The sequence below is a fragment of the Pollachius pollachius genome (assembly GCF_949987615.1).
Source record: "Pollachius pollachius genome assembly, chromosome: 3".
In the NCBI taxonomy this organism is placed as follows: domain Eukaryota; kingdom Metazoa; phylum Chordata; class Actinopteri; order Gadiformes; family Gadidae; genus Pollachius; species Pollachius pollachius.
In genome coordinates this window covers 18673422-18697358 of record NC_136936.1, presented here as the reverse complement: position 1 = coordinate 18697358, position 23937 = coordinate 18673422, and the positions used below count along the sequence as shown (strand labels likewise).

The 23937-nt window shown below is 44.3% G+C and overlaps 2 protein-coding genes and 1 pseudogene across 3 annotated transcripts; 2 read left to right on the top strand and 1 right to left on the bottom strand.

Annotated features, from left to right (window-relative positions):
- Nucleotides 1–917: 917 nt before the first annotated feature.
- On the top strand, nucleotides 918–4214 carry ccnp (cyclin P; the record flags this gene model as incomplete). Its single annotated transcript, XM_079733718.1, has 9 exons — nucleotides 918–971; nucleotides 1247–1369; nucleotides 1457–1529; nucleotides 1701–1834; nucleotides 2014–2112; nucleotides 2313–2468; nucleotides 3062–3220; nucleotides 3329–3507; nucleotides 3956–4214. The coding sequence occupies 9 exons, from the start codon at nucleotides 918–920 to the stop codon at nucleotides 4212–4214; spliced, it is 1236 nt and encodes a 411-aa protein (XP_079589844.1).
- A 1549-nt stretch (nucleotides 4215–5763) lies between these two features.
- On the top strand, nucleotides 5764–10538 carry LOC307072871 (uncharacterized protein). The gene is made up of 4 exons (XM_079732409.1): nucleotides 5764–6095; nucleotides 7536–7688; nucleotides 8138–8388; nucleotides 8710–10538. The coding sequence occupies exons 2-4, from the start codon at nucleotides 7544–7546 to the stop codon at nucleotides 9508–9510; spliced, it is 1197 nt and encodes a 398-aa protein (XP_079588535.1). The 5' UTR covers nucleotides 5764–6095; nucleotides 7536–7543; the 3' UTR covers nucleotides 9511–10538.
- A 3696-nt stretch (nucleotides 10539–14234) lies between these two features.
- LOC307072775 (sodium- and chloride-dependent GABA transporter 2-like) lies at nucleotides 14235–23472 on the bottom strand (annotated as a pseudogene). The gene is made up of 14 exons: nucleotides 23340–23472; nucleotides 23101–23235; nucleotides 19631–19771; nucleotides 19287–19374; nucleotides 19082–19214; nucleotides 17946–18080; nucleotides 16779–16882; nucleotides 16535–16659; nucleotides 16261–16373; nucleotides 15998–16135; nucleotides 15238–15340; nucleotides 15017–15117; nucleotides 14629–14799; nucleotides 14235–14489 (listed from the first exon to the last, which is right to left on the bottom strand). The product of its transcript is annotated as a sodium- and chloride-dependent GABA transporter 2-like (transcript).
- Between the last annotated feature and the right edge of the window lie 465 nt (nucleotides 23473–23937).

Genomic DNA, 23937 nt, shown 5'->3' with positions numbered 1-23937 from the left:
CTGATGTAACACATTTGATTTTGTTTTGTATTTTTGTTTGCTTGTTGCTATCCAAGTTCAGATGACAATGAGAAAAGCAATCTTTCGGGGAGAACATTGTCATTGAAGACAGATTCAGTCCCCCACTGCAAGATTTTACAAAGCGATAGGGGAGACCTGCTACATTATGATAGCTTATAACGTTTGCAACTTATTATGTCCCAGTAAAGGTTTTTACTGAATGATTCAGTGTTTGTCTTTTTTTATAGCCTACAATGCAAATTTTCTCACAATATGACGAGAATGTGGATGTCACTCCCAAATCAAGTAGGCTTTAGAAAAATGCATCAGGGCAATAATTCATAGCCATGAAACTTTGCCAAATTGTTTAATATCGAAACATAATACACCAACTTGAGAACACAAAATAGTGCTGCATCAATAACTGTGCTTATTGCTTTTAACCCAAACATAGTAGGCTAACCCAATTGTAGCAATGCATATGGCACGTACATAAGCAGATTTATAATAGTGTAGGCTCAAGCAAACATCAATCAATATTTCACATATCAATTGTATCCATCTTTTGTTTGTAATGCTAATTGATTATCCTCAGACAAAACTAGGCCATCATTATGCCAAATACATGTATAATGCACGAAAGATCTACGAATCGATATAAAACCAACAACTCTATATTGAAACAACAGATGGATATAAAAACGACTGATTTATGTAAAACCAACAGATGAATATAAAAGACAGATTACTGACCAGTGGGCGCGGCGCTCCTAAGCCCAATCAGCGATGCACCTGTCTTCATTAACATGGCTTGCTGCACGCATGGCGGCACGCTTCACCCTTCTCTCTTACCGCTCCTCCTGAAGAAAGTAGCTGCAGTGGTCTGGGGAGGCAACTCGCGGTCATCGGCTGTAATAATGGCCAGGACTGGGTTCTGCGATTCCAAGCCACTGTTGGACTTACACAAGAAGGTGTGTGTAGCCTGGTGTTTATTTGTTTCTACGTATCGCCACGTTTTCGTGGGGCTCGTGTCAACTTTGTGACCTCCGCCGTTGCCTTGGCTCAGGCGTTCTCTGAACCAGTTAAACTGTGATGAGGAGCCAGCTGTATAAATTACTGCCTTGTTAATTGTAGACATTGTCAACGATTATAAGCTCTGCCAAATGGTGGGTATTATGTAAAACTATGTTGTCCTTCCTTCTGTGACGTAAACGTTGGCGTAATTCAGACCAAAATCTTCTCACAGGCGGAGGAGAGGCGACCAGCCCTCCGAGCCTGGGCCAATGCAAGTGAGCCCAAAGACCGCAGACACCCTCCAGAAGGAGAGGAGCCCAGGAGAGGCCAGAAGGTGGAGCCAGAGTGTAAATGGGTAAAGTCGTCCCCCTGTTGTCCTTCCGTGAGGTATATTTATTTTGTATTCTGACATCAATGAATGGTTTGCTGTTTGCGTCTGCAGGAAAGGAGGTTGCCAGTGTCAATAAAGGAGGGCAACATCACTGGCTTCTATGAAAATGATCTCACTGCTTGGGGTAATTTTCTGGTCACTTCCACGGTTGTTTCAGGGTAATGCAAACACGTGTCAGAGTAGCTGAAAGGGGCACCAGTGCAAGTATTTGTCTTGTGGTTGGTGATGTGTGACGGTACCATTATTTCGCTCTCCCACCCTTCTTCAGCTAACCCTTGTGCTTGCCTGTCTTCAGTTGGCTTGTCGTATGAGTTGCTCTACCACCAGGGGTTGGAAAGCCTGCTGCGCCGTGAGGTGGAGAAGGCCATGGAGAAGCTAGACCTCACCTGGGACAGAGCGTGTGCCTGGGACATGTTTGAACACATGATGGTGCGACCCTTTCAACTTTTAAGTTCCAAATGTGATAATCCACGATGTGTTTGCGTGTGTATAGTAGTAATCAGACCCCAACGACTACAACCAGATTTTTCTAACAGAGAAAAAAATTCAATTGATTATGTTCAATGACTCAAGGGTGACCTGGGATTTTGGTCTTTCCTCCTCGCCAGACAAATCAGTACCGAAATACCTTCGCCTGTGCTGAGCTGCCCAGGCCCTTCACAGACGCCACGCGGGCCGTCCTGGTGGACTGGTTGATCCAGGTTCATGTGAGTGCTCTGCTTGGAGTGGTGTTTTCTTTCTTTTTTTTTTATAACGTTTACTCCATCGGTCACTAGAAAGGACTGTCGCAAATGCATATTTATATTATTCAGTCATTTCTTGGAAGGGTAGCGTGGTTGCAGCAGAATATTTCGGTGCCAAAGTTGATGGCCACTTTTATGTATTGAACCACATCTGTCCCTCCCAGGAGATGCTGCATTTCCAGGACGAGACTCTGTACCTGGCCATCAACCTGATGAACAGGGGACTGCGGCAGATCAAGGTGTCCACCGTCAACCTGCAGCTCCTTGGGGTGGTCTGCCTCTTTCTAGCGGCCAAGAAGGAAGAGTGTCTCGTCCCTGAGGTACAGGAGTGTTGATTGATTTCTATGAGGAGACCTGGTTTAATAGTGTAATGGTGTTGCATTATTTGGGTTATGAATGAGAAGGCTCTTAAAAGAAACTGCTTTAAAGAAACTAACGATAACCATACAGGCATGACACTGACTGTACTGAGAGATAGATAGATAGATAGATAGATAGATATATATAGAGATATATATATATATATATAAAAAAAAAAAAATCAGTTTTGAACTGATTTAAATGTAGACTGTACTCAGAGCACCAGACTAGGGTATATATGCATCAGGTTCTCGGTCCGCTGTGATTGGCTCCACTTTTAGATGGATCAACGAGTGTGATGTGTTCTTCTCGCGCGTGATAGCAGGATTTATAAAAACAAATCGCATTGTGGATGGACATTTCCAACTGATTTGAATCCAATATTGTGGGCCTATTAATGTAAAGAGTAACCTGTAGAGGCTCTGCACAGCCTGTCACCAAAACAGCCTCTCCCCCTGCTTAAAACATCACATTGCTGGGGTCATATGAAAAAGTTATACATTTATGTTGCAGTACTGATGACACTGACCACCATTCTGGTATCCCGATGTAGGTGTCGGAGCTCTGCTACCTGATGGATAACGGCTACACAAAGAAGCAGCTCCTGCGGATGGAGCGGCGAGTGCTCTCCGGACTGCAGTTTGACCTGAGCCACTGTTCGCCGCTGGACTTTCTGCTGTTCACCGCCTCCATCGCACGCTGCAGCGCCAAGGTGGGTCGGCAGGGGGGGGCTGACTGCAACAGAATGCATTTCTGAAGAGGGATAGATCGGTTCAGCGTACTGTGTGTGTGTGTGTGTTCTCATTTATTTGTACGCCAGGTAGTGTGGATGGCCCGGTACCTCCTGGAGCTGTCCCTCCTGGAGGGGGAGTGTGTTGTGTACCTGCCCATGCAGCTGGCCGGTGCAGTCCTCTGCCTGGCCCGCAGGGTACTGCAGGAGCCCCCCACCCCCGACGGAGATGCCGCCTGGTGCATAGCATCCGTTATCTACATTGGCGGGTGCGCTTTCCATAATGACACGCAAGCATTGATTTAGTATGACGCCAAGCAGCTAGATTAAACTTGGGTGATGTCCGCATATCTTAGCTCTTCATGCCAATGAGAGGACTGTGTTTTTTTTGTAGTAGTAGTTTGATAGAGTAGTGTGTGTGTACACTTAGTGTTGGTGACTTCCTTCTGACTATCTGTCAAACATATTAGCTGCGATCCTTTCCTATTCTCTTTTTTAATATATTTGATTAATATCATGCCTCATTAATTCCAAGGAACTATAACATCAATGAAATAAGGAGTAGATTGGTCCAAAGGCACGGGCAAATGGGTGGGCTCTTTTGGAAGATGCTAATGGACCACTGTTGCTGATCTCGGCAGGGAGGGCATAGGACTGGGGCAGTCAACCTGAAAGCTCTGTTTATATTCTGATGGCCGCGTCGCGTGTTTATTTCAGTGAGACCACTCTGCTCAGGATCATGCACATCCTGGCGGGGGCAGCAGCCAAGGCCCACTGCCAGGAGAACCGGGGCACCTTCATGAAATACTCTTCTGCGTTGACAATGCATGTCAGCAGACACCCGGTTCTACAAAACGCGTTGTGTCTGCTGCCTGCATACCTGAAATGGCCGGAATCGCTTGTGGCGCTTGCATTGCATGAAAAGATTGCAGAGGCATGGGTGCCACAAAGACTTGATGAGGATCTTAAACCGTGAACATGTTGAGCCCCAATTTACTCAAGGAGGTGGTGAGAAGGGCCATCCAAAATGCTGCACAAAAACCATTCTGCACAGTAGGCTAATGCAATGCCTGTGAAATGCCACCCGACGGCTAAATGTAATTGTATATTTTTAATGCTCTTATCCTGCAGCTGATTTTTGAAAAATATATGTATAATGTGCAATGTTGCTTCTGGTCTTACCTGTGTGGACCAAGCTTTCCAATCATTTGATAATTTTTAATGTGAAAAATAAAGTGTCTGCTGCAACTAGTACTGGTTCTCCTTCATTCCCTGGTTGTCTTTGGGCCACTCCCTTGCATACACATCCCATCGGATACAATCTATTAAGTCTGTGGCGCCTATGTAAGCGCTTTTGCAAAATCACACGCAACACATTCTCTACCATGCGAATTATCTGGCGTCACCAATTCGCGTCATGCCATGAAGCGGATGGCGAGCAAAACCTCAATGTATGACGGGGACGAGTACACTGGACTTCTAGTGTGTTCCTGAATCCTCGAACGCCAGACTTCCGAGTCGAAAGTCGAAGATCTCCCAGCGTTCTTGCGGCATTTCTCGAAGGCACGCCCCCTTTTTGTCTTCATCTTTCGGAAATCTGAGAGTAGACCGAGAGCAGTGATGACGCTCAACAAAATGTCGATTTTAAATGCTCTTACACACCTGATTACATTGCTACTTTATTCCGGCCACCAATTTATACATTGCATGGTCTTGCTGTGCGTGCAATACAATGTAAAGTTGTGTTTGTTTTCGGGCTGGTTTGCTAAAGAGGCTAATGTAGCTAACAATAAACGACTAGCCAATTTCATTCCACAAAGACGAACAGGAACGCTATGAATGCTCCGAGACCAGAAGTGCAACTCGGAAGGCTGGCGTCCGAGGATCCAGGAACACACCATCCTCTCCCCGACACGTGCAGACTTTCCTGATTGGTTGTTGGGATGTCGTCAGGTTCCTTTATATAAAATGAGGAAAGTTTTGGTTACCGGTGGGTGGTCCCAAATGCGATAAGATGCATTTTATTGTCACGGATCAACGGCCGCCTTGGAAAATCATGTCTTGTTCTTGGCAGAGCGCTTTAATAGTCATCACATTATACTCTTGAATGCAGCTATTAATGTGATAGCCAGTTGCAACCCAAGTGTTTACTTATTCGTGGTTTCCATTACTACAAAATTGGTTTCTAAGGTAGCCCTAGTTGCTCCGTATTGACCTCTACTTCACAATCAGGTGTAAACAGTGTCCATGCTGGTGACAGGACAACGGCGGGCAGTGCGAACAACCTGGCGGCAGCCTGTTTCCAAACAGGAAACTGCCAGTTTAAATTCTTAACGTGTTTTTTTTTTTACAGAGTTCATGAGTACAAATTATGAAAGACTTTATAGAGTACATGAGTGCAATACAAGTTCCGACCGTGATCCGATATCCTCCCCGGTCTCCTCGCGTACTTCCTTGATCACATCCCAGCTTGTTGTTGATTCGTTGTGACTTGGTTGTCGTCACGTTGAAAGCGACATCGAACTGCTTAAGTTACATTTACGCATTACTAAGTTGTTCCTAGTAAAGGACGTTACTTGTTGGCGGTGTAGCCAAATTAGCTGAACTGCTAGTAAGTTTTGAAACTAACTAGGGATTTCAAAGTGGAGTACTTTACGCACAGACGTGGTGACTTACGCATAGCTGGTGCAGCCCCGCCGTCACACCCACTTCCCCACGGCGCTATGCTGGATAATGCTGGATAAAGAGTTTAGTTTCCCGTCAGGGACCATGGATATAGAAACTCATAATGGTCGCTCTCCCAAACCTCGTTGAGGGTCCACCATCGTTCCTTCGTCTAATGTTTGTTTTCTCCTAGGTAAGTTTGAATCTGTAGTCAGGCTATAGTTGGATCAAATATATATTTTTATCTACAAAATATAGGCATAAATATATATATATATCTACAATACAGTACATTTGAGTTCATATGTGTATTGGCGTATAACTTATATTATATCAATAATACATGTGTAGACTTATGGGACGAGCCTGCGAGAGGAAGTCTTGTCAGCAGTGTGTGAGTTGTTACATAATGTCGTGCAATTCGTCTAGCCTGTCTCCCCGCCCGTCTGGCCTGCCCTGTCAGCACAAAGGGTTTATAATAAGATCACAGCTACAGCAATGTACCTTTATTCTCTATAGCTAAATACTATTTTAATGAATGCACATTATCCCTACTTTGTAATGCTGTCCAGCAACCATTTGGTCTCACGTACATACCGACGTTTTTTTATGCTGAAGTGATCCTAGCACTTTGAACAAAATAAGCATGTTGTGTGCGTCTCTGATTCTCTAGTCGAGTATACCGTTACGTTATAAGTAGGTCTAAACACTGATAATATATAATGAACTGCATCCTCATCTGGTATACCGATTAACTGACTAACAAACAACACATTGTACATTACGCTATCGAGGCTGTGTAACTCTAATAATAATTTATTAACTGGTGCCAACAATTAACATAATCAAAATACGGTCATCACATTAAAATCGTTACATTTAACATTCTTTAATGCCATTTCAAAAGAGTATTTCGTTTGCCTGGTGTGTGTATTTTCTGGGGGAGGGACGCTGTAGTCACCATAGCACATGCACTGTACCAATATACACGCCCAGTTTCAGGGTGAGTTAAGGACAGCACGTTATCAGGCAGTACCAGTCTTTAACGTCGTGTGCATAGCTGTTTAATTGCTATGTCTTGGGCTGTGCCTGATTGGATGGTCTACGAAATAACGCCCAATCAGAAACAACCATAGGCTAATGGAATGCAGATACACAAGCAGAGCCGGGGGGGGGGGGCGCAGAGCACCGGCCCTGAGTGATAAGTTATACAATTAAGAAAAAACAACGGTGGGCCTCTTCATAACTAATTTATTTATTTTTGTAATTCAATAATGTAATAATAATAATATATATATATATTTTTTGAAACCTTAATTTCGGGTGCCCCCCCCAGGTACTTGGTTCCCTACGCACTATGCGTACTCTGCGTATAGGGAGCGGCGGGCCTGTACACAAGAGGGAAAGGACGGTCATTCCTCCTTAATCCCTAAATTGTCTTGTTTAAAACCAGAGAACATGGAGTTATGAACACATTTAACTACTGCCCCTTCCACTGTAAGATAAATTAGCTAAATATAGAACGGCACTGTGTGTGTGTGTGTGTGTGTGTGTTTGTGTGTGTTCACTTTGTGTCCCTGGTAGGTTCTTCTGTGTATCATACCTTTATCGGTAATTTGCTTTAACCCTTAAGAAACCAGCATGTTGAAGAGTCAGCCTCCCACCAAAAATGCCAAGGAGAAGAGCAACAGCGCCACCCTACTGGCCACACACGGTGACTGGGACAAAGAAGGATGTGGGAGGATCTTAGAAGGCTGCAGCTCAGAGAAAGATTCGGGCTACTCTGGTTGGTTGATTCAAATCCGGCCTCAATGCTGTCCTATCACTTATGCTGTCCTATCACTGTCACTTTATTCACAGATGGCAAACTGTTCAAACCGTCCTCCAGTCCACACACACACACACACACACACACACACACACACACACACACACACACACACACACACACACACACACACACCGTCTACCTTACTCTCAGTCTTTCTCTCTGCTGTATTGATAATTTATTTAATATTAATTCTCTCTTTCTCTCTCTCGCTCCCCTTTCACCAGACAAATTGCCTTATAAGAGGCAAAAACACTGATAATGTCCAGCAATCAGTGGTACATTTAGTGGCATCTTAGGGATTCAGTTGAAAACAATCTGCATCCACACCGCTAGATTATTACTTTATTTTATACACTGGACCTTTTAGGTCCCACTGTTTTCACTCCTCCTCCTCCTCTCTGCAGACAACGGGTCGGACCGGCAGCAGACGGATGCAGGGTTGCTACGACGCAGTGTCACAGGCCAGCCCGGCCCCAAGGGTCACGGTGAAGTGCAGAGGCAGTGTCCTGTCCAGCTCCCCAGCTACGGCCCGCCTCATCAGGCCCCACACCGCACGGAGACCGATGCCCTGATGGTACCAGGGAGCGGTCATGTCAGCCCAATCTATATCATACAGAACCGGATGCTCCACCAGGAGGGGTCCACAGTCCACAAGGTGCTCAACGAACACATTGCATGCATGCAATGTGGGCCTGTTCACTCTCTGCATTATCATCATCATCATCTACATTATCATAAGATATCTAAAGTTGATGTAATACCATCATTATAAAGGCAATGGCTCTGTAGATTGATAGACTTGTGAAACATTAACTTGTTTGTTTGTGCACTAGTCTTGTGCATAAGAGTTGTGTCACATTCAGATGGATGGTTTGTACTGTGGTGATGTCAAGGTTTTCCGTTGAAAACACTATTCAATTTTCAAACAAATACTGATTACAATTTAAAATGTGCTAAATGGTGCTTTTCCTTGTAGGCGGATGTGAAACCTATGACGTGGACAAACCCCAAAGACGGGTCTGGTGGAGCCAGCCCCGGCCAGTTGCTGCTAGTACAGCAGACCAGCCTGGCTCCATCCCGGCCCCCTCTCACCAAGCACCGCAACAAGTCCCAAACCCGCATGATTCTGGGCACGGGGAGGAGAAAACCCACCTTCCTCCGCATCGCCCCACATCCCGGCAAGACATCCCCGGAGAACGACTCACCGAGCCCGGGCCTGAGACATCCCAGCAGGCGGGTGTTGTGTCCTGAGCTCAAGAGAGACGAGCCTGCATCTGCACCCGGCAGCTCCCGCCCGCCGCGTACCTCTCCCTCCTCCTCTGCCTTGCGAGCGACCAAAGGGACCGTCCCCGCCGGCGCGGCCTGCTACCGCCGCTTCCTCCACACCATGAAGGCCCTGAGGCAGTCGGGTCTGCTGGACATCACCCTGCGCACCCAGGAGCTCATGCGTCGGAGCACGGCCACGGAGCGCGACATCGCCCAGCTGCGCCAGCACACCCGCCTGCTCAGCCAGCTGGCCGGCCAACCGGGCACCGCCAGCCAGGGGTCGGACGGACACGCGCCGTGGGAGAGGCTTCACCAGGCCATGGCCCAGTCAGGCGGCTACCCCAGCCTCAAGGTCCCACACCGCGAGCCCCGCTCCCGGAGCCTCGACGGCGATCTCCCCGTCTCCCCCTCATCCTCCCTCCCGCCCCCGCCCGGCCCGAGCCAGAACACCGCTGGTTCTGAACCCTCAGGGAAAGTCAGCTTCATGCCTCCTGACAGTTCTACGGGTTAACAAGTCTTCAGCGTCAGGGTGGAGCATTGATCTAAAACCCTTTGGTAAAGGTTATGTTCCTGGGGAGGAATGGGGTTGGTTATTTTTGTACATGTTTATTTAGGTCCAATTTGACTGTAAGACTGTAAAACAGTAGCTTTAAAAGCCAGTAGCTTTAAAGGCCATTGTAAATGGCTGTTGTTCTGTCTCATGGCTTAGAGCTCCTTTTTTTGCAAGATAAATGGTTTGTAGTGGCCAAAGCAGAGATGTGGCCTGGGTGCCAACTTTTATTAAATCAATGCCTTAAAGAAAAGCTGAAGATAAGATGGTCTTGGCTAGTTTGCCGATAAAAGAATAATGAAAAAGAATAAAAGAATAATTCACATGAGACGCAGAGACTATTGTGCCTTTAAAATCACCATAACAATCATAAAATAAGTCATCCGTGTGGTTGACAGAGGTGGTATATTTATAGTAGTTATTTTTATAGAGGGGAGATGACGAAACAACACTTATGGAAGAGGCATGACTCGAAAGGCAACTTGATAAGTTGGTCATGGAAAAGGAAATGTGTGCAACAGAAAACTCTGGTAAATTGTATGTTGCATCGATGGATGCCAAGACTGAGCCTTGAAAATTGTAACTTATTATTTATTTGTCGCCCATAAAATGTTATGATTTGGGCACATGCAAAATTATATGTATGTATTCAATGTGAAGTCCAGATGTTTGCGTTCATCACAATGCAAAGCAGGTTTTGCATATTTATACACAGATTTGAGGCCAAACCAATTTTTTTTTATGTTCAATAATTGAGTATGCTAAACTATTACTTTTCGTAAAATTTTGTGGTCACAAAGATGAGGCTTTTTTAACTGACCTTTTCTTACTTACTCTAAATTACCTACACCATATTTTGCACCATATGCCTTCAAATGCTGATAATACAGGAACTCAATCAATATCACCTGAATCAAAGCCTTAATAAACTGGAGTGAAATGACATTATGACCATCCTTCAATAGTAAATAAATAGTATATTTATTTTATTATGAAGCATAATTGCTCATCTACAATTAATTAATTTATATTGAAAAATGCACCATTGATAGCCCCATTTCTCCAGACAACTGACTTTGAATCCTAGCTTTGTCATTTTGTGTGTCAGTGATTCTAGGCCAACAATGGACCAGCGTGCGTCCTGGTTCCTTTCCGCCAAAGTCAACTGGACGGGAGTTTTTACATATTTTTTTAATGTAAGGTATGGAAGATAGGGTTAGGGGGTTATTAGGACATGCAGCGTTGTGGTTCCGGGCCTAGGTAGGACAAAGAGTGGTAAAGGTTAAATACGTGGTTTATGCAGAGACACAACGGACATGCACTCGGAGGGTGGTTCATGAAGCTCATCCTGGACCGAGGGAGATCTTCAGGCTATAGTGGCCTGGCCGGGATGGTGAAGAACCCGCCCATACATGGTCTGGTTTACCCCGCTAAATCGTCAGTCTATAATGGCACCGGCGGGATGGTAAAGCAGTCAGGCCTATCAAGTCTGATTTATCTCAGAACCATATGTTGACTTCAGAGTTAAAGCTTGTTTAATGGGCCACAGACAGATGCTAGCTCACTGCTATCACTAGAAATTGAAAGTCCTCCTAAGGTTCCAGGATGCCAAGCACGATCTACACTTCATGACATCCAATTATCAAGTAGACTTTGGTGTCCTCCATTACAGCTTGTGTTTTGCAGATAGATGTTGGCAATATATGATGATGTGTTGGTTATAGACTCTTTCCACTGAAGGGCTGAATACTCTTTTCACAGAGAGGTCACAGCAGGACAAATATTAGGTGTCCTTACCTAACACTACTTATCTGCCTGCTACATGTATGTACCAGGCCACAGATAGTAGACTAGACTAGTGAGGATAAGTCTACTATGATGGTACCAGGTTGCCCTGGTATATAAAAGGAGCAGAACCGTGCTCAGTGTTATGAGCGACCTGTTTGGTTCTACTGATGCCTCTGTGAAAAGGGTCTGCTGAAATGACGATGACAATGGTGTTCGTCCTGGGAAGGTTGACTGAGATCCGTCTACCCAGGAGTACTTTGTTAGTGTCTGTCTTATGTCACTCGCTCCACTCCCTAGTCAAGGGCCCTTCATACACATACACACACAAACATACACACACACACACACACACTAACAGACACACAAACACACACACACAAAGACACATACATACACACACACGTTCACACACACACACACACACACACACACGCGCATGCACACATACATAGCACCACCATTCCACCACCACGCTTCTTTCATCTGGTCCAAAACCTGCCGCCATGTGTCCGGTCGGATAAAAGACTGATTGGCTTTTGGCCGGTTGTCAGGTTGGCATTCTGCTTTCCCGCTTATCACCGCCTCATTATATCAACAGCATCTTCATGGAAATGTGGGCTGGCTCGCAAGAATCCAATGATCCTCCCCCACCCCATTCCTCCCTCCAGTTATCTGTCGCTTAGATGGAGAAGAATCTCTATTGACTCTTTGTTTAAACAATGCTGGCCGTCACTTGTCATCATACAATTTGTTTGGGCACCTTATGTGTTTATACAAGATCAATGGACTGCTTTGGTGGACAGCCCTGGAAAATAACAATTACTGAAGTGTGTGTGTGTGTGTGCGTGTGTGTGTGTGTGTGTGTGTGTGTGTATGTTTTGTGTGTATATGAAAGGTAGAGAGAAAATCCCATTGCATACAAATAGCCTAACTTAATTTGATCAAAGAATAATAGTGTTAGTGTATGGGATAATTGTGAACAGTTCAGAGGACCTGATGTTGAGGCTAAGATTTAGAAATAATATGAAATCTGCGTTCTTTTCCTGCATTTTTCAGATGTTTGCTCCTTAGTATTTGCACAGTCATCAGGGTTCTCTCTGAGCTTTGTAGTTCTATGGGTGACCTCTTAAACTCCACACCTCAGAACCCCTCCGCACCCCACCTGATCTGTATTCTCGCTCACGTCCCGTTCTCTCTCGCCCTCATGAAACATTGATTACTATTCCACACACCATCAGTTGGAAGCTAGAAAGCTGCTGGTCGCCTTGACCAGCAGATCTGAGACATAACTTATGAATACATTAAATGAAACCTAACCTTACTCAAGCTGTGTGTGTGTGTGCGTTTGTATGTATCTGTGTGTGTGTCTGTGTGTCTGTCTGTTTATGTGTGTGTGTGTGTGTGTGTGTGTGTGTGTGTGTGTGTCATTCCATTACGGCACTACAGGTTTGATGGGTGATTTCTTCATAAGTATGGTTCTCAATGACAGACTCCACTAGAACCATGGGCTTTTCGCTGTGCAACTGCTGAGCGAAAAAGACCGGAATACATCCTTGAAACACACACATCCACACACGCAGACCCATGAACAACCATGAACACAAGCTTGACTCATTTCAGATGAGCTGGCATGAGGAATATTTCCCTGTACATCTCTCACAATCAGTACAACATACCCACCTGGGGGGCTCGAACTGTATCCTAGCAACAGATGACTGACATAGATGTATGGAATACCCTGAGAGAATAAGAAAATAAGGAGTGTTGGTTGTTGGGACGTTCGGTTACGGACCTGACGACACTGTGGTAGAAGACTCTGTCTTCATCCCTCCAAATTTGCAATCTTTAGCACCGTTCTTATGGGTGGAAATTGATTGTATCCCAGACACGGCATCCTGCAATAGGCCAGTATGGAAGGCTTGTTAGCCAACCTTGAAACTGCAGGAGAACCTAAGGCAGGCACAGTCACGATTATTTGGCCGAGTAACTGTGAGCACTGACTCACTTGATCATGAAGTCATGAGCTGCAACCCCTCACACAGGATAATCGCCCTGCTGTGTCTCCTCTACGCACACACATGGCTGCATGTGTAGCTATTGTAGAAGACTCTGGCTAAATCCCTCCACTTTGCAATCCTTAAGCACAGGATTAGGAGTCACATCGATTGAAGAAGAAGACTTTGTTTAATGATTGATACAGTTGATAGGAGGCTGACTATTCCTAAGAAAAACTAAAATAAGCAATCGGATTGACAAACATTATGAATCATCATTGGTGTTTATTTTATTGTCTGCTGTGACAGGCCTGGGATCTGTGGGCCTTTTTTTCTCCTCCTGTTTGTTTTCTCCTCCCCTTTTCTCCACAGGTGAGCTGGAGTGGTTCCGTCAACCTCTGCTGTGGCCAATCAGAAGTGAGGCCCATCAATAAATGGAGGACACCTGTGCAACTCATGAAAAAGCAAGGCCATATTCTTTTTTTATATGAGCCTTGTGGGGTATGCTATGAACCTCGCTGAACATACCCAGGCTTTCTTTGGAAAGCCTGGATCGACAGAGACGAAACTCGCGATCAGAGATCAAGAGCAGTCTATTTCACTCAAGAGGTACAGATAGTCATAATGAACTCCTATGAGGAGTTCAAAAATTAGATATCAACTAGGGGCAAAACAGTTGCACATAATTAGGCTAGGGAGGCGTACTGGGAAAAAAAAGCAGATGGTGTAAATTCGTATAAGTGAAAAGATTCTGCATATTGTCTTTATATGGTGTCTTGGCCCCAATGTATGGAGGAACAAACTAGTGAGTACTGGTGTTGACAATACTAAGGTGTGGTCCAATGATGTACTTATGTCAACTTTAATATCATGTGGTCTATTGAGGTAATATATAGACCACGGCTACACCTCCCTGAGCGGCTTCACCTCCCTGACCAGGGCCAGTGGCTCCACCTCCCTGTCCTCGGGCAGTGGTTCTCCACCTCCCTGAGTGGCTCCACCTCCCTGAGCGGCTCCACCTCCCTGAGTGGCTCCACCTCCCTGAGCGGCTCCACCTCCCTGAGCGGCTCCCCCCCCTCTGTCCCAGGCCATTGGCTCCCCCTCCCTGTCCAGGGCCAGCGGGTATTTGGCCGCAGGTTGACACAGACGACGCAATCGCTAACAGCGGGAAAGAAAATACATTGTCAAATCATATGTTGCAGATTTTCATAAATAATTAAACGTTACAAACTGGATTCGATTGTGATTTGTGTTGAGTACATGTGGTATAAATGACACGACAGAACCTCCCCTTTACCTGAGGCAGAGTTCCAGGCACGGTGGCCAGTTTTATCAGCGTCAGTGCTGGGACCAGAATCATGGAGGACAAGGCCATCAGCCAGCCCAACGTGTACGCCCAGGTCGGATACACGTACCAGCGGTTGAAGGTAAGTGGCTGGTAATCAACCATAGAGTATACAAAAGAGACCTGTAAAAGGGTCAAACATTTAAATAACCAGGAAGGTTGAGGACATTGTGGACACCGCATTCCAGGCTGCCTTCATGCTTAAATAAATACTTTCTTAGGTTGATGAAAGTTTAAAGGGTGAGGGTGTGAATATCATTTGGGTTGAAACCCAATCCTCTGGTAAGGTACTGTATGTACATTTGAAGAGGCGAACCAAAAGGCTGTTCTGCCCTCTTACCAATGAGACCAGGGGTGTGAGGTAACGCCAGCAGAGCTTAAAGAACCAGTTGGGCCGCACACCTGTCATATCCTCAATGATGTCATACATCCGCTCAGCCCCTGGTGGAGAGAAGAGCAAGCAAGAGGATGACAGGATATGTTTCATTATTCAAAGACAATTCTGGCTACCTCTGTGGTTTACCCAAATCATTTTTGGGATATAAAAGTGGGATTGCTTACCAAATATCCAGCCAAGTGCAAATGCTTCAAACACACAAAGGCAGAGAATGCATGCTCCATTACATGCATAGTAATCAAACAGCTGAAAAACAAACATTCCTCCCTGATGGAGGAGAGATGAGTTTATTGATGACTTTAATCAATAGTTTATCGGGTGAACACAGTTGCTAGTTGTAAGGATGCATCACAATATGGTCGTACACAGGAATAACATACAAAAATACTTAGGAACTCCAGAGGAGACCACCAGATCAAATAAAATTTTTATATAATATAATGTAACAATGTAATACAATATTTGGGAGCATTTGTAAAAAAGAGAACTCTGTGCAATAGAGCTGTAACCATCTCTCTGAGTTGATCCACTGGTACTGGAGTAGCTGTGACCTAACCCCGTCCTGCCTTGTGGGGTCACTGTGCTTCTGAGGGGTTTCTTTCTCAGGCCTGGTTCAGTGGGTCGTTAGTTGAACCACACGCACCTGATGCAGACCAGCGTAAGAGAGCAGCCTGCCTGCCTGCTTTCTCTTTCTGACAACACGGTTATCCCCCTGCTGTATTTTGTTGGTATGTTCTGGTTTTATACACACACAACAGCCCAAACCTCATCCATCCAGACATCCATGACACCACTGATTAGCTGATTATCACGTCTCATGGATATCCTTCATCTACCAATACCTGTTGTTGCCATTTCCATCGGTTCTTTGAGCCAAAACAAAGAGTCCTAACTGTACTATTATTGACCTTGATTTGCACTGACCTCCGTGACCATGACGAGCTGCGAACAGAAGCAGACGGAGCAGAACAGGAGGAGCAGGAGTTCCCGGCGGCCGGTCTTGCGGAGCACTGTGGGGAACAGATCTATGACCGACGTCATCACCACCTCCAATGCAACAAACTTCAAGGGAAAATAAGAGCAGGAACAGAAGATGGATCACTTTTGTGTTATGTGTACGGCGAAGACTATTACATCTGTATTTGTATTGTTGTTGTTGTGTTTGTTTTACTTTTCTCCATACTTACCTGAGTGTCCAGGCCCAAGAGAATGATCATAATGAAGAAACACACGGCCCACAGCTGAGGCAGCGGCATCATGGCTATCGCCTGAGGATATGCAACGAACGCCAGCCCTGGGCCTGATGATCATTGTATTAGATGCACAATCTGTTTGTGTGAATTTTTCTTGACTTTTACTTATTTACCGAAAACATGTTTTCTGCATTTATTTTGACTAATATAAAAAAGTATATGAAAAATCAGGGATTTCTTTCTCTCTGCATGCAGCTTCCTGCAGTACCTGACTCTGCCACTTGATCAATTGGCGTGTTCTGCATCTCTGCCATGAATCCGAGTACTGAGAACACAGCGAACCCTGCTACCACACTGGTGCAGCTGTTCAGCAAGCACAACCACAGACAGTCTCTGTAACATATAAGAAAACACTTTACTCAGCTTCATCATTGAAAGCAATTGACTTCCACAAATCTCAAGGGTTTTGGTGAGTAGCCTAACCATGGAATTGTGATTTGTTTCAGGGTCACCTGTAGCAGTTGTTGTAGTAAGGGTTATAGCTCCCTAGCACGGTCAAGGATCCCACTCCTATGCTGTAGGAGAAAAAGATCTGTGCACCAGCCTCCATCCATACCTGTACACAAGGTAAGAGTATCTATTCTCATGGCTCATGGCTGATTACACACTGAGGAACGAACAATGTTAATTAAAGGTATGATATGCATATTCTGCCGCTAAGGGTCATTCAATCAAAAAAACGGATGTAGTTCTACGACATAGTAAAGTTGTCATGGATGTATTTTTGTATTTTCTTTGATAAAGCGTGCATGCGTTATACAAGTCGCAAACATAGTCACACGACTGCTCTAAGCAAGTCGCACGCCCTCGTTCCTAATGCTCGAGGTTATGGGGCAGTACGGACACCAACCGGCATGGAGTCCGGATCTGGATCCACACACACCTTTTTATTTTTAAAACGCCATATATTATAACTCTAAACTTTAAAGGAACACTTAATAACATCTAGCCCAGACAGTCTTCCCTGTTCATCCTGAAGTGTGGGTAGGGTGACCAGATGTCCCGCTTTGTGCGGGACAGTCCCGCATTTCCGTGACTTTGAACGTGTCCCGCAAATTGAGACGTTGTCCCACATTGTTATTGACAGTCAGACTCGATTTTTTTTTTTTTTGGAAATGCGTGATTTATCATTAGCATTTATCAAATAGCTGCGTGCGGAGACAGCAGGGCTGTCATCAGGGAGCGGGCGGGGTGTTTGATCATGTCAATGAAACTTGGTCTCGGACGCAGGTTAAGGGCACGCCCACCACCAAGAAGCAATGCAAGGGCGATCCTAGTCAATCGCCTAGGGCGGCAAATGCGTTGAAGGCGCCCTCTGGTGGCGGCCTTAATTAATTATGAAATATAACTAAATAAGCGAAATAAAACACGTTTATCAAATATGTTTCTAACTAGAACGGACAAGGGGGGAACGGGGGATTATCCGTTATTGCGGACCGAAACCCCCACTGAAGGTCCCAGGTCGCCTCCTCTCTCTCTCCCCCCCCCCCCCCCCCCCCACACACACACACACTTTGTCCCGCATTGTCCCGCACTAACGTAGTCTTTGTCCCACTTCTGGTGAATTGGGATCTGGTCACCCTAAGTGTGGGTGTGAAGGGGGGTGAGGCCTTGACTACCTGTGGGTCCAACAGATGTGACGGCTCTGGGTAAAGATAGTACGCCACTCCGTTCATAGCCCCCGGCAGAGTGAGTCCACGGATCAGCAAAATGAGCAACATTAAGTAGGGAAAAGTTGCAGTGACATACACCACCTGGAAAAAACATTGCCTTTATGTACTTTTAAAGGTCCCATGGCATAATGATCTCACTTTGTGAGGTTTTCTAACATTAATATGAGTTCCCATAACCTGCCTATTGTCCCCCAGTGGCTACAACTTGCGTTTGGTGTAAAACGAGCACTAGGTATCCTGCTCGTCTTTGAAAAAATGGAAGCTCAGTCGTGCTGATTTGGAATGTGGCCCCATATGTCGTCAAAAGGGGCCAAGCTACCTCCCCTTTCTCTGCCTTGCCCGCCCAGAGAATTTGGCCTGCCAATGAGACAATGAGCTACGACCGTGCGAGCGCCACATGTGTGTGTGTGATTACACACACTGTAGTGCAAGTGTTGACCACTTCTTTTTTATTTTGATAACCGTTCTGCTGTTGGTGTTATGGCGCATAACACGTCGGCTCTCTGACGTCTCTGGTATTTCCACAATGAGACTGTAGTGGGGGTTATCTAAGCCATGGTTGTGAAGGAATTGGGAGAAAGGAACTTTGGCTTTGACTCCCTGAAGTAGATGAACCGTGATATGGAGGAGAAAGGGATTGTTGCCCGTTATTGTCTCCCGCAGGAGCCCTGCTGCCTGCTGCCCGCTGCCGCGAGGCACCACCAACATGAGGCACCACCGCTGCGGGGCGGGGCTGCCTCGGCGCTGGCGATACATCCACTGTAAACAGAGCGCATGGTACCGCGGCCGCAAGCTGATCTGACCCCCATCCTCCTTCTCTTCACCCGCCACTCTCCTCCTCATTTGAATTAAAGCTATAGACACCGAAACGGCGCGTTTGGGGAAAGCTCAATGTGCGACTTGCTCGTAGTGGCTGTAATTCTGCACCACGGCTGAATTTCGGGAACATCTATAGGTATAATATATATATTAAAGCATCCATAAAGTAGCATGCCATGGGACCTTTAACAAATGTATATTTAACTAATTAAATGGAAAATATGAAAACAGACAAACAGGGCCTTCGAATAGTTGGCAAATACCTTGCCTGTTGAGCGGACGCCTTTCCAGATGCAAAAGTAACAAGCGACCCACACTACAAGGGCACAGAGCAGCATTTCCCATCGGATGCTGCCTAGTTCTTCAATCCCACCTGAGATTGACAATGCTCGCTGTCTGCTCAAGACAAAAACAACAACCAATTAATATTGTTCAAAGATTTTTCAAAGACCCCAGACATATACCTACTCCCAAAACTCTGTGGCTGCGGAGGTAGAGTTGGTCTGGTTGTTCCATCCGACGACCCCATTTCCCAGGGAAAATGATACGCATTTTTCTGATAGGGTTGAAAGATTTTTTTTTTAACCCACAACTAAACGAAAGCAAGTCTGCAAGTCACCAAATGTCCCAGTTTAACAACGTAGAAGGTTCTCAAACATCTCAACAAAGGTTTACTGCTTTATTCAAATAATGGCGTGGTGCTTCATAAGGACACCGCCCAAACACTAAATTGGGTCTGGTGTCCTGTCCCATTCCTTCTAAATGAAAGGAGCTTTGTACATGAAGTGAATTATAAGGAGTGTTACTATTACCTGTGTTCCAGTAGTTGGTGCAGCTGGCCCAAGGGAGCTCATAGCTGAAGGAAAAGATCAAGTAGAACAGGGCCCAGGTCAATATGACGGGGTAGGTTATGCAGCTGTACAGCAGAACCACCTGGCCCCCATAGCCTATACCTGCAGGACAACATGGGGCATTTCTGTCAAGGGAAGCCCTCAAAATACTGAACTCAACCAAATGCATGACACAGGTCTTGTCATTTTTTGATATTTTAATTTGGAAATATTACATATTATACCTTTAATTCAATAAAGTCCTGTTTATTGAAAGGTTAGCAAATACTAAAGGGAAAATACTATTGGGTTATGATATGCGCTGATGCTTATAGAGATGATTCGAAAGCATTTAGTTTTTTTCAATTGCTTGAACACTATAGACACATGCTTAGACCAAAGTAACACAACTTGAAGTTTTTGTTACTATACCTTAAACAAATGTAACCATTCCTTAAACAAAAGCGCTGCTTTGCACTTTAGTTGCAATTGTGCAACACACTTGCTCCTTTCTGCAACACACTTGCTCCTACACACTACACACAATTTCATACATAAGACACTTAGTTCAAAAATGACATCTCAGTATATCATTGGGAGAACACATCTATTCAAAATACTAAACACATTGGGTAATTGAAAATACTTAAATACTTAAAATAAAAACTTTAAGAACTCAAAACACTTACTTACAAAACTGAACACCTATCAGCCAGCTACAAAAAGGTCAAAGGGCAATTGTGCACGTCCCAGGGCAGCGCGGGGGAAATATATCATTGTGTGCCGCCATAAGCCTTCGAGAGTAACTGCACCATCATGCAAAAATAGGTCCCTACAATATCCAGCATATCATCACACTTCTAGATGCACTTCATGATGCAGCTGAACAGGACAGATCAGAGCAGCCCAGGTTTGTTGTTGTCTGGGATAATGTTTGTTTCCATCAAGCTGTTTTGGTCCGGAACTGGTACACCAACCATAAACAATTTGAAGTCGAAGGCCTATACTCGCCATTTCTAAAACCTATAGAAGGTTTTTTTTCGGCTTGAGGATGTAGTGTATATGACCGCCAACCACATGCCCGCATGCCTCTTCTGCAGGCAATGGAACGGGCCTGCGGAGACATTGAGGTAAGGTCAACCCATGGATGGATTCGGCACACAAGGTGAGGATCCATAAGCCAACCAACGCACAATTGCCGTGTTTTTCTGTGTTTACAGTACAGTTGTGTACTTTAATTTCTGTTATATTTTTGCTGAAACTGAATTTACTGAACTGTAAAGTACTGTACTGCAATGTACAGTATTGAGTATTAGATGTTTTGGTTGTTATGAAAACATGCCTTCTGTGGAACTGAATAAAAACAGTGAATATGGAAGACTGCAATGTTTTATATAAAGTAGACTAGTGTGTTGCTTCTGATCTGAAAGTGTAATCATATGATACAAGTGTGTATAATTTTGTCATCAGAGTGACATTTTGACAAAGCATTGTTAGGTTTCGATAGAAGAGTTTCAATTTGACATAGATGTGAATGGTATATTTCTCAGTGTTGTGTCTTATTTGCTTGTGTGTTGAGTTTTGACACAATGAGCCAAGTTTTGCAAAATGTGTTCAAGCAATTGAAAAAAACGTTAAACCAATGGCAAGGACCTTTTTAACTAATTTTACATATGTTGGTACATATGTACATTGTATCATTGTGGTAATGTGTTATAAATGGTAGCTAAGCCATTACTAGCCAGCTGGCACCAGGCACTGTTCAGTGGAGCATTTAAAAGCCTTGTCAAACATTAAAGACGTGTGGCACTTGTGTTGACACTAAAATCATTCGGTTTTAGTGTGTTAACACACTACACGCAACAGCTACATTGTGTTTGAATTTATTTTTGTTTATACATACTTTTTTTTGAGTGAGTTAGAAGGGATATTCCCATTCATATTCATGTCCAAGGGGAAAAAATAATATACATATAAAAAGGTAAATTAAATGTAACGTGTCAAAAGTGGGACAAGAATAAAGTAAGTCATTTATTAATGCAACATGGCCATTGTTGTGTCAAAGTAAGTCATTTCACTTATTCCAAGTGAAACCTCAGTCCTTGGTTATGCATTATAGATTATACATTATAAACACATAAGACGTTTTAAGAGGTGAATGAGGTTTCACGTTAGAAATTTAAAATGACACAGTGGACGGTCATGGTAGCAGTGTGGCAACCCATATGATCTGTCCCCAGGAGTCTGACCAGACACCAGATATGATTCCATATGCTATTATGTCCTCTACCGGGGTCAAAAAGTTATAGCACAGTATACACAATACCCAGGTACCAGGAACTGAACTATTAGGATCCATAGAGATGCACACAAGAACAAGGAACTGAACTCGCTGAACTTTCTCTTTAATGTTATTCTAAAAAGCTCAATTTTGTATTATTTCATTTCTTTATAGTCACAGTTATTGCTCTGTATTTTGCATTGCTGTTGTAAGGCACAACCTGTGCCATCTACTCGACTTCAATTCCTCTGCTGAGTTAGTCAGTCGGGGAAAGGATTGCCACCTTTCACCAAACCTATGTAAATTCAACACTTTAACTTTTGTGTTTGGTTTCGTTTGAAACCATTTTGTGAGATACTGTGTAACAATTTGACAATTGTGATGAAGCTGTGTGCTGAGGTAGGCTTAATCATTACACAATTATATATTTAAGTTAGTTCAGAGAAGACTTCTCGGATGAAGACACAGACTTTGACTGAAAGCACCTCTGGCCCCCTCGCCAAAGTCCCCACCTCTGCAAAATGGCAGCCAGTAAACAAATATAAAAAATTACCATTGGGTCAAGCCACGGATGCTTCGTCCATATTTCATACAAACAACGGAGCTCGCACTCCAGTAATCTGATTTGAATATCAACCAAAAGGGCCAGTAATGAAAATACATGTTCAAGCCACCACTGCTGACCACACTGTTAATGTTTACATTCAAGGGCAAAGAATCACATTGTCGGTTGCATTGAACACAAGCAGTTAAACATTACTTCATCCAAATAGAAAATGTTACTTTCACCATTCCATATTTGACTAGTATTTTTTCCTCTTGTGATGAATGTGATTATGTTATTGTCACCATTGTTATTTAAACATGATGATATACTGCTCATCATAGCACTATTTGGCTGAAATCATCAATACATCAATACAAATAATAAAATGAGTTTACGAGAAAGAAAACCCCAACCACTCTTACTTCTATTAGTCTCAAAGCGCCTGACCCCTAGCCCGGTTCTACCTCATTGACACAGTCTCAGTCTAAACTTACTAATAATTTGGACACATCTTTGTTTCTGAAACTGAGCTTTGTGCCAAAGCTCTAATTCACTTCAAGGGTATTTATTTTTCATTTTGCACCATTTCTAAGCGGTAAGTCACACCAAAACACAAGTGGTTACCTTCTGCCAGAGGGCAAAGCTTCCTCCACACAGTGATTCCTCCTTCCTGGGTGTACTGACCCATCGCCGTCTCCAACAGGAACAGGGGCACGCCACACGTCACCACAAACACCATGTACGGCACCAAGAACGCACCTGGAACCACAGGCAGACACGGCTCAAAAAAAGTGGGGGGGTACTGAGACGCAAAACTCTTTATCCGAAGATGAGATTAAAAAAAAATTGAATGATTATCATACCCCCTCCATTTTTGTAGCAGAGGTAGGGAAACCGCCAGACGTTTCCCAGGCCCACCACATTCCCTGCGACCGCCAGGAGGAATTCTGTCTTACTGGCCCATTGTCCTCTCTCTTCAATCTTCACTTCCCCCATCTTGTCCCTCCTGGAGTTTATTCCTGATTTTAAGTCAAAGCTGTCAGAACAGATCTTCTTTCCTCCTGGAGTTTATTCCTGATTTCAACCAAAGCTGTCAGAACAGATCTTCTTTGTGTTCCCCTACTCACCTGCTCTGGCGGTTGGAAGACCCAGTTACTCATCTGTTTCCCAGTATGGCTTCATTGGGAACTAAAGCTGTATGCTACTGATTGACTGAAGGCGATGAATCTCTAAAGCCATGAAAAAAACAATAGTAGCTCAGGTAGTTTTGAAATATTCCTTAATCTAGAAACACCTTACTGTCCCATTTTCTATTAATAAACACCACATTTACACTTGGCAAATGTGCCCCAGCTAGATTTTTTTTCCTTTTCCATTACCTTAAAGCTATATCTTATTTTAAAGATTAGACTGACAATTCTGGTACATTATTGAACAGGGATTATTAAAGGTGACATATTA

What these genes read in the sequence shown, in the direction of transcription:
- LOC307072871 (XM_079732409.1), top strand. Translation starts at nt 7,544, where the DNA reads ATGTTGAAGAGTCAGCCTCCCACCAAAAATGCCAAGGAGAAGAGCAAC. An exon ending in GAAAGATTCGGGCTACTCTG is followed by an intron (nt 7,689 to 8,137) that starts GTTGGTTGATTC and finishes TCCTCTCTGCAG; the next exon opens with ACAACGGGTCGGACCGGCAG. An exon ending in AGGGGTCCACAGTCCACAAG is followed by an intron (nt 8,389 to 8,709) that starts GTGCTCAACGAA and finishes TTTTCCTTGTAG; the next exon opens with GCGGATGTGAAACCTATGAC.